The following is a 20206-nucleotide window of genomic DNA, read 5'->3' on the forward strand; positions in this document are numbered from 1 at the left end:
ACTAATATGAATATAATAAGCAAGTTTATAAAGACCAAAAAGAACGTAAAAGCGGAAAAGTGGAAAATTCACATTTGAAAAAATTAAAAGTTGTAGCTCAATCATTTACAAACCAGAGGGGCAGTGGTTCTCAAAGCTACATGTCTGCACTAACCCTGCAAGTCATTGAGTTTCTTGAGTTTATTATTTTAATCTGTTTGATTCAAAAGTTTCTCCAAAGTTACAAAAATTTCACTTAACATCAGTAAAACGCAGACAGAAATGAGCTGCTGAGTTGTCCCTGAATAATAACCATTCACAAGTGTTAGGTGAACACAGCCGGGGCCTGCTGGCCATTACAAAAAGGAGAGAAATAGAACATTTCTTACTTCTCAACCAAACACCTGCTCTTCTTCCTCTTTTCAGCACCACATCATCTCTTATTGATAGAGTATAATCAGGAGGTCAAGTTGCCAATTTTTCAAACATACCTTTTGGTGCCCATTCATTGCTGGGAGAGAAAATTATAGGGTAGCCTCTTCCTAATAGCTTACCATCGAGTTGCGGAGAGGAGTGGCAAGAGATAAAGACAAGAGAGAGGAAGAGGATGATTGCCCAGCTGAGTGATGCTGGCGTCCGGTAGCATGAATATGTTCGGCTGGCTGAGCTCCATAGACGATTGTGAAGGCAGATGTTACTGTGGGCCCTCAGGCATGACCGTGATGCAGTAGCAGCAGGTTTGCAGTGGCTGCTGCCCAACCAGCTGCCATCTTAAGTGTCACTTCACATCCGAGGAAAGGAATAGGAGTCAAACTGGGCTTGACCAAAAGGGCCATAGTATTGCCTCATGCCATGTGTGGCAACAAAGGGCTCACTGGTCTCCAGTCACGGTCGAGAATGCCAATGCATTTCAGGGCGATGTAGAGGGTGGGCAGGCTGAGGCGGAGCTGACAGAGACAAATAGCTGAGCAGAGTGTTGGTCACAGGATGCAGCTGCTGCACATCAATTGCTTCCTCATCACAATTAGAATGACTGCCGGCTTTAGCTTCAAGTAGCTGAGATAGAAACTCAAGTTTCCATTTGGCTCATTGAAGGGTGTTGAATACAGACAATAAAGTAACGGACAACCAGAGATTAGAGACTTTTCAATAAAAACTTTGAGAAGTAACTTTGCTAAAGTAGAATGCCTTCTTTCTTTATGCTGGTAAAGACATTCCATGTTAGAGAATCTGCAGTAAAATGTAGTCAAGTTTTTGCAAATGGGAAATGAAGTAAAAGAATAAATCAGGGGTGTTAAAACTTGGGTCCTAATACTGTGGTTTTGGTCATTCTCTCTTCTGCTTATGTTAACATCGTATTCACCAAGTTTACTCCTGAGATTTGGAAATGCAATACCTGTCCATTATTCCAAGAATTTAAATTTATGTCAAATGCCATTTTCAGTTCCTCCTGTCCTTTATGTCCTTGATGGTAGTAGTTGTGTTTCGAGTGTGTTCAGCTTTCATAAGGGTGACTACAATTATCTTGCATTGTCCTTACTTACATGCCATGTTTATATGTTGTAAAAAAGAATCATGAAATGAAAGTAGCAACAGTATTCAACAGTATTCAACTGTAGGATTCACCAGAATTTAGAAATGAAACTATGGTCATTGTAAACTATGATGTTTATTTTTGATGTTTTTGATATTTGTGTCTTGTTTTAAATAATCAAAAACTTGGTGAACAATAGCAAGCTTTTCCCCCCCAAAACTACAGCTTTTACAAAAAAGGGCTACATATATATAGCCCTTGGACATCATCAACGTAATTGAGATACATTAGCAATCAGCTGGCTCATTTGCTGACCCAAGTCCAGCAAATGAGTGAGACACTAAACCCCAACTTATTTGCTTCCAGTGAGGGCAGGCCAGCTGCATAGCAACTCCCCCAAAGGTGTATGAGTGTGTGTGTGATTGTGAGTGCGAATGGATGAATGAGAAGCATATATAAGTAAAGAGCATTTACCATTAAAGACTTTAGTATTTGAAGACCTCTTTCTGAAAGCTTTTTTAAAGCCAAATTAGCTTTAGTTGACTAAAGCATTGATTTTCTGTTAGAAGAACATTAGCAGTTTACAGTAGACATCATTTATGTTATGGTCTTGGAGCAATACACCTTAGAAACATACAATGGTGTGTAGATTATCTTTGGTGTTTGAGTAACCTCGATAAAAATTGTTTTGGCAGATTTAATGTTTCCGAGGGTGCTGCAAGTCACCTGTTTAACTTTGCGCAGCAACTGGTAAGACTTTTTCTTAGTAGTTGGACATTTGTTGGAAGGCAGAGACAAGATTACATAAAGTGCTGATCAAATGAAAAAACAAAAACCATGTTGCCTGTTTTACTTGCCAACATCCGATCATATCCAGGGGCTCTGATGATAAAGGCAAATATATAACATCTACAGGACAACAGTTTAACCGATGAAATAATTAGACCTAATAGTCATAACAGAATCCATGGCTTCTTGATCCATCCATAGTTGCTAAAAATGTGGTAAAATAACCGAATAATGCAGAATATCAAAGTTTCACACCAATATAAGTTGCTTAAGCTTAGCATATTTACAGTTTATGTGTTTTCTGTATCCATTTCTCATGACAGAAATTAATTTGCAATGGCTCACTTCTCTCCACTAAGGACCGTTTTGTCTCTTAGAGAATTGTGAGTTTTACACAAGCTATAAATTTAGTTCTTGAAAAAAGGATACAGATTATTGTCGCACCCTCTTAAAAGCTGTCAACCCTCTCAGTAATAGAATTGAAGCAAAATTAGTTGCATGTGTTAAGTTATAAAATAAATCTTAATATGAGTGCGTCATTTGAGCTATATTCTGATCAAGTATGGTGCACACCTTTAGTAGTATTTTACTGACATCTGGTGGTGGAATATTTTATAACAAACGTAAGGACTAGTTCTTGGTAGGTGGTTAACTTAAAAAGCAACTGCATATACAATTTAACTATTTATAAATAAACTGTTAATTAATCTGTAAACTTTCTTTTAAACTTTAAACCTCATAAAACCTTATAGGACACCTTCCCTGATTTTGAACTTGCATCTTTTAGTTCTAGTTTGGGTAGTACATGTACATAAATGCCATTAAACATCCCTTTGACATACCTATATTACAATATCTCTCTACTTACTGCAAGCACACTTATCCTTATTGGTCACAGAAAGATCACTTTATCAAGCCATTTTCAATGTGCAGATGTGACAGAGAAATTCAGAAAATGTGACCTTTAATACTTTAAGGTCAGTGGTGCCAGCATAGAGTCTAAAGACTGTTCTGTCTTGTTTGTTGTCCATGTTTGGTTGGCTGTGTTTTCCTTGTGTTCCAGGAAGTCAGTGGGTGGAGCAGAGTTTTAGGCATGCAATACAAATGTGTTAATTGGGTTGAGATTCCTATAACAGAGGCCTTAATGTTCTGCTCACAGGCTTCCCCTGAGCCTCTCCGCTGAGTCCTCTTTTTGTCTTGTCTACATTTAGACACACTCTTACACTTCCCATGCATAACTGCATATAACACTGACTTGCTCACAAACAGAATTTTAATCTTTAATCACTCAATTAAAAACATTAAATTATTTGAGAACCTTGTGTAGCCTCCCTTCTTTGTCACATACTCTTGAGCCAGGCTGTGACAAAATGGGGGCTCGTCACTACTATACCATCCATTTGTGTTAATACTCCATCTCTATCATAAAGTACATCATTAGTCAATTAGTTGCATGGGTAGGTAGTTAGCGAGAAGCCTCTAATTTATTTTTATTATTTATTTATTTATTTATTTATTTTTGGAATCCACACTGTGATGTAAAATGTTTCAAGTTTTGTTCAGTCCCTTTTTGAGGAACTGTTGAATAGTTGTGAAAAATAGCAACTTTTAAAGCTTGTTGAGCATTATAATGTTGATGTTGGAGAAAAGGAATTGAAAGCTGAAATTAAGGGTGTGTTGAAGGCTACTTTAGTAAAAAAGGGTATTTTGCCTGTTAAATTGCAGAATTCAGGTGAAAGTACAATGGAGCCTGTAGGTTCTCCTGTAGTAACTTATAGCAACAAAGGTGCTGGAAATGAAAAGAGATAAATTAGGTATAGAAAAGGAAAGGCTAAAGCAAGCTTTTGAAAAGGAAAACTTAAGAGTTGGAGCAGCATACATTTGTGGGTAATGTTGACACAGAGTGTTCAAAGGATCAGGAGGTCTTGGCCTCACATGGTTTGAAAAAGTTTAATGTTGTTGGTGACTTACGTTTGGTACCAAAGTTTAATGAGCAAGAATCACTTTTTCTCCCTTTTTAAACGAGTTGCCAAGTGACAGGTTGGCCAGAGGCTGACCGTGTAGTAATGTTACAATATGTTTTGACTGGTAAGGCACAGGAGGCATATTCAACGCTTACTGTGCTGATAGTCAGAATGCAACCGCAAGGGGGCACAAGCCAGTGTCTTCTTGTGCCAGTCCCAAGTCTGGATAAATGCAGAGGGTTGTGGCAGGAAGGGCATCCGACGTAAAACACATGCCAAATCAAACATGCGAATCGTGACAAAGACTTCCATACCGGATCGGTCAGGGCCCGGGTTAACAACGACCGCCACCGGTGCTGTTGACCTACAGGGTACCGGTGGAAATTGGACTACTGTTGGTCGAAGACGAAGAAGAAGAGGAGGAAGGTGTGTTCGTAGGCAGAGAGAGAAGAGGAAAGCTAAGAATGTAGGACTGACAGTAGGGACTTTGAATGTTGGTACTATGACAGGGAAGGCTAGGGAGTTGATCGACATGATGCAGAGAAGGAAGGTGGACATACTGTGTGTCCAGGAGACCAGGTGGAAAGGTAGCAAGGCTAGAAGCTTAGGAGCAGGGTTTAAGTTGTTTTACCATGGGTCAGATAGGAAGAGAAATGGAGTAGGAGTTATATTGAAAGAGGATTTTGTGAGGAATGTTCTAGAGGTGAAAAGAGTATCAGACAGGTTGATGAGTCTGAAGCTGGAAGTTGAAGGGGTGATGTTCAATGTTGTGAGTGGTTATGCCCCACAGGTACGATGTGAGTTAGAAGAGAAGGAGAAATTCTGGAGTGAGTTAGATGAAGTGATGCAGAGCATCCCCAGAGGTGAGAGAGTTGTCATTGGTGCAGATTTCAATGGGCATGTAGGTGAAGGGAACAGAGGTGATGAGACTGTTATGGGCAGGTTTGGTGTTCAGGACAGGAACGCAGAAGGTCAGATGGTGGTTGACTTTGCAAAGAGGATGGAAATGGCTGTAGTAAACACTTTCTTTCAGAAGAGGCAGGAACATAGGGTGACGTACAAGAGCGGAGGGAGAAGCACTCAGGTAGACTACATCTTGTGTAGACGTTGTAATCTGAAAGAGATCAGTGACTGTAAAGCATTGGTAGGGGAGAGTGTAGCCAGACAACACAGGATGGTGGTGTGTAAAATGATGCTGGTGGTGAGGAAGATAAGGAGGACTAAGGCAGAGCAGAGGACGAAGTGGTGGAAGTTGAAAAAGGAAGAATGTCGTTTAGTTTTCAGGGAGGAGCTGAGACAGACTCTGGGTGGTTTGGAGGTGCTTCCAGATGACTGGACTACTACAGCTAATTTGATCAGGGAGACAGGTAGGAGGGTACTCGGTGTGTCATCTGGAAAGAGGAAAGCGGACAAGGAGACTTGGTGGTGGAACGAGGAAGTTCAGGAGTGTATACAGAGAAAGAGGTTAGCTAAGAAGAAGTGGGACACTGAGAGGACTGAAGAGAGTAGACAGGAGTACAGGGAGATACAGCGTAAGGTGAAGATAGAGGTGGCAAAGGCCAAACAAAGAGCATATGAGGACTTGTATGCTAGGTTGGACACTAAAGAGGGAGAGGTGGATTTGTACAGGTTGGCCAGACAAAGAGATAGAGATGGAAAGGATGTGCAGCAGGTTAGGGTGATTAAAGATAAGGATGGAAATGTATTGACAGGTGCCAGTAGTGTGATGGGAAGATGGAAGGAGTACTTTGAAGAGTTGATGAACGAGGAAAATGAAAGGGAACGAAGAGTAGAAGAGGTGACTGGTGTGGAGCAGGAAGTAGCAAAGATTAGTAAGAGTGAAGTGAGGAGGACATTGAAGAGGATGAAGAGCGGAAAGGCAGTTGGTCCTGATGACATACCTGTGGAGGTATGGAAGTGTCTAGGAGAGGTTGCAGTAGAGTTTTTGACTAGTTTGTTTAACAAGATCTTGGAGAGTGAGAGGATGCCAGAGGACTGGAGGAAAAGTGTACTGGTACCAATTTTTAAGAACAAGGGAGATGTGCAGAGCTGTGGCAACTACAGAGGAATAAAAATGATGAGTCACACAATGAAGTTGTGGGAAAGAGTAGTGGAAGCTCGGCTAAGGGCAGAGGTGCACATTTGTGAGCAGCAATATGGTTTCATGCCTAGAAAGAGTACAACAGATGCAGTATTTGCTTTGAGGACGCTGATGGAGAAGTACAGAGAGGGTCATAGGGAGTTGCATTGTGTCTTCGTAGATTTAGAAAAAGCGTATGAAAGGGTGCCGAGAGAGGAGCTGTGGTATTGTATGAGGACGTCTGGAGTGGCAGAGAAGTATGTTAGAGTGGTGCAGGACATGTATGAGAGCTGTAAGACAGTGGTGAGGTGTGCTGTAGGTGTGACAGAGGAGTTTAAGGTGGAGGTGGGTCTGCATCAAGGATCGGCTTTGAGCCCCTTCTTGTTTGCTCTGGTGATGGACAGACTGACAGATGAGGTTAGACAAGAATCTCCCTGGACTATGATGTTTGCAGATGACATTGTTATTTGTAGTGAGAGCAGGGAGCAGGTGGAGGAAAATCTAGAGAGGTGGAGGTCTGCTCTGGAAAACAGAGGAATGAAGCTTAGCCGCAGCAAGACAGAATACATGTGTGTCAATGAGAGGGACCCAGGTGGAATGGTGAGGTTACAGGGAGCAGAGGTGAAGAAGGTGCAGGACTTTAAGTACTTAGGGTCAACAGTTCAGAGCAACGGTGAGTGTGGAAAAGAGGTGAAGAGGCGAGTGCAGGCAGGTTGGAACGGGTGGAGAAAAGTGTCAGGTGTGTTGTGTGATAAAAGAGTATCAGCGAGAATGAAAGGAAAGGTGTTCAGGACGGTGGTGAGACCAGCAATGTTGTTCGGCTTAGAGACAGTAGCACTGAAGAAAAGACAGGAGGCAGAGCTGGAGGTAGCAGAGCTTAAGATGTTGAGGTTCTCTTTGGGAGTGACGAGGATGGACAGGATCAGGAATGAGGACATCAGAGGGACAGCTCATGTTAGATGTTTTGGAGATAAAGTCAGAGAGGCCAGATTGAGGTGGTTTGGACATGTTCAGAGGAGAAACTGTGAATATATCGGTAGAAGGATGCTGAGGTTGGAGCTGCCAGGCAGGAGGTCTAGAGGAAGACCAAAGAGGAGATTTATGGATGTAGTGAGGGAGGACATGAAGTTAGTTGGTGTGAGTGAAGAGGATGCAGAGGACAGAGTTAGATGGAGGCACATGATTCGCTGTGGCGACCCCTGAAAGGGAACAGCCGAAAGGAAAAGAAAGAAAGAAGAAGACTGTGCTGATAGTCAGAAATACTCAACTGTTAAGGATGCAGTTTTGAAAACCTATGAGTTGGTAGAGAGGCTTATAAGCAGCAATTTAGGTCCTGGAAAAACTCTGATAAACAGTAACATGTCGAATTTGCAAGGGACTTGTCTAAACATTTTTAAAGATGGTGCTCTGCTTTAGAAGTGACTACTTGTGACTTGAAGAGATTTGAAGGTGCTGGAGCACTTTAAAAATTCTCTTCCACCTGAGATTTCTACTCATGTTGCTGAGCGTGGAGTGAGAACTGCCTCTGAGGCAGATACTCTATCAAGCGAGTATCTTCTGGCACAGAAGGGGAAATTTGATCAGTTTGCTGCAAGTGTTAATGCTAGTCATAAAACTGCAGGTAATTCACCTAAAGCTTATTGGTCTGAGACAACCAAAATGAATCGTGGCTCTCGTTCAGAGTGTAATTATTGCCATGATATGGGACATTGGAAGATGGACTGTCCAATGTTGGTGCTAAAACAGTGAAACCTGCAGTTCTTATAGCGCCAATGACAAAAGGGCCTGTATGTTTCAAAAAACCGTTTTCTGGTTTTGAGGCATTTGTTTCAGATGGATTTATGGTCGGTTTAAGCCTGGTAGGTCTTCATCAATTAAATCAACACCAATGTCTTTAAAAGAATTGGATAGCTGTGAACAAGAGTTTCCAGATGTATTTACATCTTGTGCTGTCACACAATCCATGGCTAAAGCATGATAAAGTTCTTCACTCTGTAAAGAAGAGTGTGTTTGGGTTCTGACTTTCATTTACCAGATTCTGTTTCTGTTTCCCAGCATGAGTTAATGAGAGAGCAGCAACTTGATGCTTCTTTAAGTAAATTATTTGGGCAGGTACAGTCCAGTGAGGAAGCCCAAAGTGCTGTCCGTAGCTATTTCTTCTTTTTCCAATTCCTGTGGTGGACAGCCAATTTGAACATTTGATAATTAACAGGCCAAAGTCAAAATCTGAATCAAAATATCTATTAACTGTCATGTGTCAAGTAACTCGCTATCCTGCTGCAAATCCTTTGTGCTCAATTACAGCAAAATCACTTGTTAAAGCCTTGACTGAATTTATCTCCTTGTTTGGAATACCTAAAATCATTTAAAGTGATCAAGGTTCTAACTTTTAGCTGCGTCATGTGTGTCATGATAGTATTGGCTTTAGTCCTAATAATTTGTTTTTTGGTCACATGGTACGTGGTCCCTTGACAGACCTTCAGGATGAATGGAAAACTAAACAACTCCCTCAGAATTTGATATATTATGTGAATGGTTTTCAACACAGACTCATGGCTGACCAGTTATCAAAGCAAAATTATTTCTATTGAGCTCAGGTTGCCATTCTTGGTTTAATTAATATGATTGAATCGGCGGCTCCTAATCAATGAGGGGGCTAAGGGCATTGATAGTCAGGTGTTTTTACTTAACAACTCCTAGTTAGTTGAGGAGAATAAAGGGCAACTATTAAGTTGGATGAAGGAGCAAACAAATAAGCAAACAGGCAACTAAACGAACAAACAAAGCAAGTGAAAGGGAGCTTATGCATCCTCACCCTCACAAAGACATCTGTGTTGTAGAGCCGTGCACGGACTTCCCATGGGAAATGCGGGAAGTAAAGGGGGCTGGGACCTTTGAGGCCCGAGAACTGAGATTATGAAAATCAAGTATGTATCTTAAATGTTTGAAAATTTGGACTAATCATTTTGGCTTACCTCAAGGGGTTCCCTAGTAAAAATCAACTTATAAAATTAGAAGCAAAATTCTTAAGACAAGAAAAGAAACTGAAGGATATAAAGAGAGTGTCACAGAAAGATATACAGATGAGTGACTTGCATAAAGAATGTTTGAGTATGTGGAAAACCGAAGTAGAGAATGGGGAAAGTGGAGTTCGAGAAGCCAAAGGAGAACAGGATCCGGAACCTGATTCAACCACCTTTCCACCATCATCTTTACACACTTCTGGGGCCTCTGGTTCATCAGGCTGAATACAGACCAGATCAATGAGAAATGAGCCCCAACAAGCATAATTTAATGCAACTATGGTCAAGGTGGCTGGTCCAGAGGGCCCGCAGCTGATCTTCAGGGCTTGGACTGATGAAGACATCGCCTCCCTAATCCAGCTGACTCTGGTGCTAATTTTGGTGAAGAACTTCAAATGTTCTGCAGAGACTTTAGACCCAATGGAACAGAATTAAAACAGCTCTGCAGAGGGTCAGATCTGCAGAGGGTCATGGCGAACCTGCCATAGGCCGACTGCAGATGCAAGAACCCAGTGTGGAACCATGCCGACAATGTTGTATACAGGGAGGCTGTCAACAATCTGGCAGAAGAATTCAAATTCTAATTCCCAGTGAAAATTGATATGATAAAAATGACTGCTTGTAAACAATGTAAAGATGAGACTGCTGATGATTTTCTACACCGCTTGACAAAGGTGTTTGATACTCACAGTGGTATTGAACACCCAACCAACTTAGGTGATTCTCCTGTCAGTCTCACAAAATGAAGAAATGCAAGGAAGAGCAGAGTAAACGAGAACTCCACCTGGCAGCTGTTACACTGTTAAACATGGTGTTAGTGGGGAAAGGCTATGTCGAAAGGCTTGAAGAGGCAGACACCCTGTAGTTGGGGATGAATGCCCTAATTGTGGATGGAGAGTACACTGGCAAGACACTGTCCATTTGGGAATGTGGAGTGTTCTTACTGGGTGACGTGGGCCAACTGTGGCGCAGGAAACTAGAGCGGTTGTCCACCAATCTTGCAGTTGTTGGTTTGATCACCAGCTCCCCTGGTCACATGTCAAAGTGTTGTTGAGCAAGACACTGAACCCCTACTTAGTTGCTCCTGGTGAGTGTTGGTGTGTGAGTGTGAATGGGTGAATAAGAAGCAGTGTAAGGCGCTTTGAGTGCAAATAGGTAGAAAAGTGCTATATAAGTGCAGAACATTTGCCATTTACTGCCATTAAAGAGGTCACAGGTCCAGAGATTTTCCTGAAAAGTCATTGCCAGTGGCAAACTGTTTGGAGGAGGAAAAGCCGGTGGCGGTCCAGTCAAAAGGAGGGAGCTGAAGCACACACTGACATACACTTCAATGAAGACACGCTTACACAAATACACTGATTTTCTCGCTAACTGCAATGGAGCAACTAGGTCAGCAACTATTAACAGCAACTGAACTTCAAACACCTCCACAAATGAGCAGTAACTATGTGTACTATGTACACAAAGAGCATTTGACTGAGTCATTGTGCTAATTCTCAAGAACAATCTTTCCAACATGCATTCATATTGTCAAGATTGTGTCCTGTCAACTTATTAGGATGTGATTTAATGATTAAACTTGGGATTTGTTTGATGTCGTTATCAGAATTAATACAAGTGTTCATTTTTTATAATTTTTAATTTACAATCACACCCTGGTGAATGAGAGTCCTGATTCTTTGTTATATGTGTATGAATGGAAGCTATGGCAGTCTTTCCTGTCTGTAGAGTTACTCTCACGTGCAGCTTCTCTGGTTTCCCCAATTTGCACAGATTTCATGTCAGAAGGTGATTTACATTGTACAGTGCATGTTTCACACACACACACAGAGGGGATTCAGTGAAGTCTGAGAAATTGACTACAGTGTTTTTATATTGGTCAGATCACAGATTTGCGCTGTCTGTCTCTCTGAATGAGCGATAGAATTTTTTTCTATGATGCTTCAAATGCTGCTTCCCATATATTTCATTAGCTAAATCAGAATAAGGTAATTGGGAAACGTTAAGCAATTTTTTTCAAAAACTGTTCTTCTGTGCATGATTGGAAGAATTCAGTGGTTAAATCAACTGAGATATTCAGTGTCTGCCTGTGCTTACAGACTGCTGCATGCAAAAAACAACACCCAAACACACCCTCCTTTTCGTCAGGAAGGAGGGGCACAACACATAGTGATAGAGGTGCAAGCAGAAAGTAGAGGTTTAGGGTTGGATGAGCTAGTGATTTTATTTTTGTTTTTCCTTTCCTGCTGAATAAGGGAAAAATATATAATAAGACAACTTATGTAACCCTATGTAATGGGTGTTTTAGTCTACAGAACTGGTTACATTTAACTTCACCACGCTGGCATCCAGCTGCATTGCGGTGTTCAAGACAGACTTTCTCCACAAAGACAGCGTAGCTATGCCTGATGACAGTGCCTATACAAACCAGCATAAAACATATTCGAGTGTCTCCATACAGTGGTGCATGTGAAAAAAATAGAGGTCAGGCACACTGCAAACCATGGTGAACAGAAGTTTGGTTTGTAATTTGTGGATGGTTATCACTCCTGCTCAAACACATGTTATAAGTTTGCAGGATTTAAATTTCATGGTTGTACAAAGTGTACAAATGAGGCAGAGTTGAACCCTCTTGCTAAGATCCCAAATAGCCTGGTCTACCACCAATTTAATGAGAAGCTGGATGGTGGTGTGTAAAATGACTCTGGTGGTGAGGAGGATGAAGAAGACAAAGGCAGAGCAGGTTCCCAAGCAGGCTAAAGTGACATAAATAATTACAGGCCAGTGGCATTAACACCTGTAATCATGAAATGCCTCGTGTTAAAGATTTGTGTTAAATCACATCAAGGCTGGCCTTCCAGCCGCTCTGGATGCTCATCAGTACGCTTACAGGAGAAATGGGTCAGCTGATCATGTCATATCCGTTGCCTTCCACAATGTACTGCACGACCTGGAATTAAGGGGATATATGAAGTTCTGTCATTTGTGGACTACAGCTCTGCTTTAATCACCATCCTATCAAGCAAGCTGTTCCTTAAATTATCAAACCTGGGCATAGAACACAACATATGACTGTGGATGAAGGACTTTTTAACAGGTCACAGTCAGTCAGGATGGGCTCCCATCACTCCTCCACCCTGAAACTGAGCACAGGAGTCAAACAAGGCTGTGTGCTGAGCCCTTTCCTTTACTCCCTGTACACACGTGGGTGTACCCCACTGACATAACACCAATGCTATCATCAATTTGCAGATGACACGACAGTGGTGGGGCTGATCTATAAGAACAATGAGACTGCCTACAGGGAGGAAGTGCAAGAGCTAACTATGTGGTGCAAAGACAGTGCCTTACTGTAGAGGTGATCTTACTCGTATCTGATGGTCCAACAGTTAGTCGTTGTATGACGAAACATTTATTGTATTTGTTTCTCAACGTAGCCGATAACGGAGTAATGCTATCAGTATACAAACAGTAATTTTAAGTTCACAAAGCAATCAAATAAGCGTCCAATAAGTTTCTCAAAGTAAAGCTAAATCCACGGAACACAGTAAGAAACATTGTGCCTCCACAGCTACACACTGAACCTTTCAACCGGTTCCCACTATCTTGTAGTCAGTTCCTTTGCTCCAGTTACTGTCTCTTGTAGTCCACGTGTGTTCCTTTCAATAGCTGACCTCTCTTGTAACAAAACCATTGCTATGCATTGTTTCCATGACAACTGGTCAACAAACTTAAGCATCCCGGTGTGGTATGATAGCATCTCTACATAAGACAAAAAGGCTGCCAATAACATCACTAATTCCAAGCTCCAGCAGATTTTGAAGTTTTAAGGTTTTTTGTAGTGTTCCAATCTAAAGAGCCACAATATTGAAAAGTCATGTTTCCCCTTTCAGACCTGACACTGGGGACAATCAGTGTAAGGAAGTCCTGAGAGCGAAGAGCATGAGGTCCATCGGACTTCTGCTGAAGGTACACAGTCAGGTATGAAGGGAGCAAACCATGAAGTCCCTTATATTCACACACAAGTCTGTGCCAGTGCATAAGCTGACAGGTCGTTAGAGCATAGCCATTCAACCTGGGAATACAATTCACAGTGATAAGTCCTAGGTTTAGTTTGTTATGAAGCCTAAGGAAACATTAAATGAGCGAGAGAGAGAGAGAGAGAGAGAGAGAGAGAGAGACAGAGAGAGAGAGAAACACACAGAGAGAGACAGAGAGAGACACACACACACACACACACACACACAGAGAGAGAGAGACACACACACAAAGACACACAGAGATAGGGTCAAAAAAATACAGTGGGTGGCTGCTGCTTTCTGTGAGATTGTTTAGTCTAATGTTGTTCCGTTAATAAAAGGTATGGCTGCACAGCTGCACCTTTCTAACTCGTAGTTACAGTTGCATGGATATTCAGTCTGTTATATAAGTCGTGGATAATGTAAAATTATCAGCCACAAACTGGCTCTGATTAGTTGCCTCCTCTTCCCTGAATCAGTGAGTGGGACAGTGAGAGTGTGCGAGCTAGAAAGAGATTGAATGAACAGAGAGTGGTGGTTAAAAATAAAGGGTAACAACAACAAATCTGAGAACTAAAACATTACTTTCTGATAGTTACTATAGCAAGCCAAAAATTGTCATAATGATCTAGTTAAGCATCTGCCCGAACCACAGACTTGTGAAAAGTAGCTGATAATTATGCCGATCACCTTTAAATTGCATCTGCTACGTTTACTAATAAAAAAGGAGGTTTCACAAAAGTGTAAAAAGCAGGTGAAAATGTGTTTTTCAAATGTAAAATTCAGACGATGGCCAGACAAAACATGTGGAAAAAGTCGCTGATAATTATGCTTCTCACTTGTAAATTGCACGTGCTACATTTACACACAGGTATGGAGGGTGGCTGTAGCTCAGTTGGTAAGGCAGTTGACTATGGACCACAGGGTCAGTGGTTCAATCCCAACTCCTGGCTACATGTCAAAGTGTCCTGGCAAACTGGCTTTTAGGTGGGCCTGCTAAGCATACTGTGAGTTTGCTATTTGAATTTGACAATTTTCCTGTGGTGTTTATTCAGCTCACTGTTTAACCTTTACGTATCCTCTAAAGCTTCTCTTGTCCTCCCAGCCCTAGTAAGAAGGACTTGCCCCCCCAGCACCTAAATTCCAGTAGTCAAGACAAAATACTTAGGCTTTAACACCTCTTTACTTACTATATGAAGATGCATATCAATAAGTTACAAAAGTAAAAAAAAAAAAACATTATGTTAATACACAGTAAACAAAATTCAGAGAATAAATAAACTCAGGCAGGGTTTGGGACATATAGCTGTACACACTGGGAAGGTAAAGTTGAAAACACAGGGAATAAAACATATTTACACTGTCCCATAGTATCACATACAAGAGATAATAGAAGATACATATTAAATATTGGTGAGTTCTGTTTGCAAAAAGTCTACTATACATTTCTAGCACAAGACTGTACAACATTTTGTTTTGAGAGAGGCAGTTTCCTGTGACAAAGCTAGACATAAGTACATATTATGCTGCACTAATATAGTGCAAAGTTATGTCTGAAAACTGCAGAGGAGAAATTATGCTGATTTATTAATTTGCTTTCACTGGTTTTATTATTTCTTTTAAAATGAACATAGTCCATAAAAGCTCAGAGGGAAATTAATATTCTTTATAGGACAACAATGGGACACCAATTGTCCCACTTAAATGTGAGAAATTTAACAAATGAAAGATTGTGCTTTTACAGTAAAATCTTTTGGACCCCTATCCAACAACAGAGGTCAGGGTGTCACTGGCAGTAGTAAATGGCAGAGATGCAAAGGCAGACTTATACAAAAAGATATAGAATTAATGAAGGCTCCTGTGAAACAAAGTATCAAACTGGAAAATAAAAACAGTCAGGAACATTAAGACTGCTGACAGAAATTAATGGATCTTTGAGGTTTCTCTTTCATTCAGAATAATCTTTCCAGGGTATGCATAATTATTTTAAAAAAATGCCCAGGGCGGCCCTGACATAAAGGGGTTTCCTTAGCAACCCTGTGTGCCCTGCAGTAGGACAAAAGTCTGTAGGTCAGCATGGTCAGCAGGAAGACTTCTACATGTCAGCATCTCCATCATAGGCCAGTGTCAATGGCTTCAATCTGTTGTTCATCTGCCTTCGCTGTGGCTTCTTTGGCTTTTTGCTACAAAACAAACAATACACGTTTAGAGAAACAGTCATCCAGGTGTGCTTATCTTGAAGTTAAGTCAATGTTAACTCCATAACTAAGAACAGGTCCAGTTGACATGATGTAATTTCCAGACAAACACAAAGAGCTGCAATAATTACCTAAAAATAGTCCTGGGACTTTCTGTGTCATAACCATATACGGATCTGCTGTGATGAAGGCCCTGTGCTAAAATGCGTTGGTATAACAAAGAAGATTTTTCTGTTTGGCAACCAGTGTTGCCCAGTTAACTCAAAACCATGACCATGCACCTGTTTCAAATAATATATTGATATACTTTGTAGTAGTAAAGATGGCCAACATGATCCCACGCAGAAGTAAACGAATTATAAGCTGTCGTTGCTGTATAGGTCACAAAATATAACCACTACATGTCAGCAGATGGATTGTTTGCTTTTTCAGTTATTTGATGATTTAAAAAAGGGGGGGCCTGGTGGCTCTGTAGTACACCATTGGGTTGGGATGCAGAAGGCCGCAGACTCAAATCGCACCCGCCCCCTCCCCCCCCGGAGAGGGGGAGAGGGATGTGTTTTCCGTCCCCATAACTGTGCCAGGCTCTAAAATAACTCTGAGGTGGAGGAGAAACTGTGTTATTCTTCTGCTACATTTATAAGAGATTTCCCCCAACCAGGTTACTTAAGTACATGTAAACGCACTTGATGTTTCTTACAAAAAAAATGGGTTTGTGTAGTTAACAAACTATGAATAAAGACAACATGAAGAAAAGAGTCTTGTATAACAGACATCTGAAATACTGCAAGTCCTGCAAGTAACTTTTTTTAGGAATCTCTTCCTATTGCAGTAAGCTGTAAAACTGTATAGGAATTACCTCTATCGCAGCAACTGTGGCTTTGGAAGATTTTTCTTCTAAAAGCAGTAATGCCATCCATCTCTACCACTACAAATATTAACATATAATTGAGCTTTAAAAGATATGGGAAAAACTTTTGCATTTACCAGACAGTTTTTAGACACAATTATTAGACAGAAACTACTGTAATTACTGTTGCACTTAGTGTTTCATTTTCTACATTTCTAGTATGTTTTTGGCCTACTATTACTTAGATATACATTAAATATACCAAGTTACTACCTTTTTTAGTAATTATTATATTATCCTTCAATATTCAATGAGCAGCGATCAGAAATAACTGTCTCAAAGAAAAACAAAAACCTGAACAATACTGTAAATCTTTAACTGTAATGTAAAGTTTAAGTTGTTAGAGTACATCAACATGCAACTGAAAATTAACTAAACTATCCTTAAGAAACGCAATGCACTTAGTGCAAAGTGTAGATATCTATTAAATGTACGCCTATTTGAAGGAAAAGATTATGGGAAATAAATAATAAATGACCAGAAGATGAAAGCTGAGGGACAAAACCTGCAGGTGTAGGATCTGTAGATAAAGGATTCCAAGCACCAGCAGTAAGCAGATGTAACTGGCTGGGTTAAGCTCTGTGTCAGGTTATGAATTTTTCATGCTAATATTTTTTTTTTTTTTTTTTTTCTTTCTAAATGAATTACTACGCGAATGCTTAAACACTAATACTAAATGAATCTCCTCCACCCACATTTAGTCCCTGTCAGTCTGCAGCATAACCTGTGCCATAGTCCTCAATTGTTGTCCCACTGATTAAAAACCAGAGCACTGGTGACACATTTCTTAATTTCAAAATGTCTGAATGACACGTTTCAAACACACACTCACTGACAAACCGATAGCGGTGATGCTCACCAGACCTACCAGAAGCAACTTGGGGTTTTTCTTGCCTAAGGGTATAATGACATGTAGCCAGATGGAACCAGGATTCAAACCACTGACCCTGTAGTTCATTGATGACTGCCGTACCCATAAGCCCCTTGGCTTACGTCCGACTAATGGCTTATTGTATAAAGTAATGGTAATTCAGAGCATTTGGAGCAAAACTGTTAAACCTACATCATTCATGCATTTTGGAATAAAGAAACATGTCACCCATTGGAACGAAGTGTCTAGCTAATGTGTTTATAATAATTTTTGGACAACAGAGGTCTGCAAAATATACAAGTAATCCAGACAGCAGGCTGAAAGAGACTAAACATGAGTTGAGTATGAGTCAGTATTAGTTTTAGCATCGGTATAATGACTTTGAGCAAGACGAATAATTTAGCTAAGGTAATTTTTAAATTAGCCTTAAAAATCTTTGTGTGTTTTATGGGAATCAGGCTTCTTTACTTTCTTTCTGAGATTTAAGATATCTATCCTGCAGTCAGGTGATATGTTAATGGACAGCTCACCTCCAGGAAGTGGTCCACTGAAGTTAATGACTGGACACTAGGTGTACAAATGGATGTGACGTGGATTGATAAGGGAGTGAAGTGGGGCCTTGTTAAGGGTAAATAATTGATGAGAGTTTCAAAGTGATGTGGGGGTGGAAGTGCCTGCTGCAGCTGTGCCTGTTGTGACGGATGGGCTGTTGGAGCAGTGCCTCATGCTGCTGCTGTTGTTGTAGTTGGCTGTGCCGCTGTAACTCATCTTGCTTTAGTTTCTGGCAGGCAGGACAGGTGTAAGGCACTGTGTAGCTGCTTAGGTCCATCCAGTACACCCCATCTGAAGGGGACTTTGAGCTCAACTTGCAGCAAAGGCAACAACATCAATAACTGAACAGGGAGTAAGAATACAGGTGGAGAAAAGAAAAACAAGTAATGAGGAGGCAAATGATGACAAAACGTAAAGTAAAAGTGAAATGAGTGAATAAATACAATCAGTGACGTAATGGATGTTAGATCACAAACATTTTTTTCCCATCATATCACCTTTTAAGATGCCTACAATCATACATCATAGTGTCCAATGGATGCTGTGCTCCAGAAAAACAAATTATCAATGGCTTTCAGCTTGTCCCTTTAGAGGTCGGCACAGATGAACGTGTTCTGCACGTTGATTTAGCATGTGTTTTTACACCAGATGCCCTTCCTGCCACAACCCTCCCATTTTTTTTTATCCAGGCTCAGGAGCGGTACCAAGGTGGCCCTTGGTGGCAGGGCCGGGCCACACCTGGTGGGTTGGGATTCGATCCCGCGGCCTTCTGCATCCCAACCCGATGTTCTACCCATTGAGACACCAGGCCCCTTTCTGTACTCCAGAAAAACATTAAGCCTAAAAAAACAAAAACAAAGATGTCCTTGAGGACAAGGATTAAGAACCACCACACCCGCTCTTCCTAGAGCAGTTGTCCACCAATCCAAAGGTTGTTGGTTCAATCCCTGGTTCCTCCGGTCACATGTCAAAGTGTCCTTGAGCAAGAGAGTCAACCCCAACTTAGTTGCTTAAGGTGAGAGTAGGCCAGCTGCATAGCAGCTCCCCCATCTGTGTGTGATTGTGAGTGTGAATGGGTGAACGAGAAGCAGTGTAAAGCACTTTGGGTACCAATAAGTTGAAATGCGCTACAGAAGTGCATCACTCATTCACCATTATCCTTTACCATTATAACAACAGCAAAAGGAATGTTCTCTGTGACTATTTGCCACAAATTTGTCGCTAATTTTCAAATGTTTGCTATTGTGTTTAAACATTATCTATACCAGCTGAAGTTTGTAGTCATAGAGCAATGTTAGTGGTGTGTGTAGATGGTGTGTTTTTTCAGCTCTGTTAGCTGAAGCAGCTGTGGTTATGCTAACTATGGGAGCTCCCATTCTCATTCAGTCACAAATAACTTTCCTTACTTCCTATAATGTAGTATTTTATGTTGATGTGATTAGGTTTTATGATGGCATTTCATATAACAAAACTGGATAACATCTTGCTGAAGTTTGTTATTAAGCAATCCAAACTGAGGAAAGCTCTGGATTTGTGTGGTTGCTGATACATACAAACTGCAACCAACTAAAAAACAATCAATGTTATACTTTTTTTTACTTGATATATTTACCATGGGGCTTGTTTATTGGTTTTGATTTTCATGGAAATACATCCACGTAAATAAGAAACTAAATTAAATTTAAAGCAATGCAGACACTGTAAGCATTAATTTGAAATTCAGTGTGAGCAGACCAATTATTCACCCATATGACCACTGATCCCACTGTCAGATAATTGGTTGAATTTTTGACATGTCAAAAATTTTGGTTACCTGTCTTGCAATGTGAGAGGTTTCATGGTCTAGTTTCCTGCATAGGTGATTTCAAAGTATATATTATAAAGAGTGTTTTTACATTATTGAAGTAACATTGCAAGTAACATATTATTTTATGTTATGGCTAAACTAACCATTGTGACTTATTGGTGAACAGATCAGGTGAAAATGTGGCTCTTTTATTTATAATAAAATCCACTACATCACTGAATGTATGTATGTATGTATGTATGTATGTATGTATGTATGTATGTATGTATGTATGTATGTATGTATGTGAACAATGTATGAGTGGTAACTAAAGTGATGATACAAATGAATAAGTGTTGGTATATTACCATGCTAAATATGTCATGGAGATTATAAAGATGAGCAGCACCAATGCTCCTGCTGCTACTCCGTACACCCAGGTCTTCAGCTTCCCATCTGCATAGAGAAACAAACATATAATGTCTGTTAATACACTGTATG

At 40.6% G+C, this 20206-nt stretch overlaps 1 protein-coding gene across 1 annotated transcript in view; it reads right to left on the bottom strand.

Annotated features, from left to right (window-relative positions):
* Positions 1-14552: 14552 nt before the first annotated feature.
* The window catches only part of thsd7aa (thrombospondin, type I, domain containing 7Aa), an 88136-nt gene continuing 82482 nt past the window's right edge, over positions 14553-20206 (bottom strand). The window contains exons 27-28 of the mRNA XM_067510694.1: positions 20074-20161; positions 14553-15571 (exon numbers count right to left, since the gene is read on the bottom strand). Of these exons, the coding sequence (XP_067366795.1) occupies positions 15484-15571; positions 20074-20161 (176 nt within the window). The 3' untranslated portion in view covers positions 14553-15483. The remainder of the gene's footprint in view (positions 15572-20073; positions 20162-20206) is intronic.

The sequence above is a fragment of the Channa argus genome, chromosome 1 (assembly GCF_033026475.1).
Source record: "Channa argus isolate prfri chromosome 1, Channa argus male v1.0, whole genome shotgun sequence".
In the NCBI taxonomy this organism is placed as follows: Eukaryota; Metazoa; Chordata; class Actinopteri; order Anabantiformes; family Channidae; genus Channa; species Channa argus.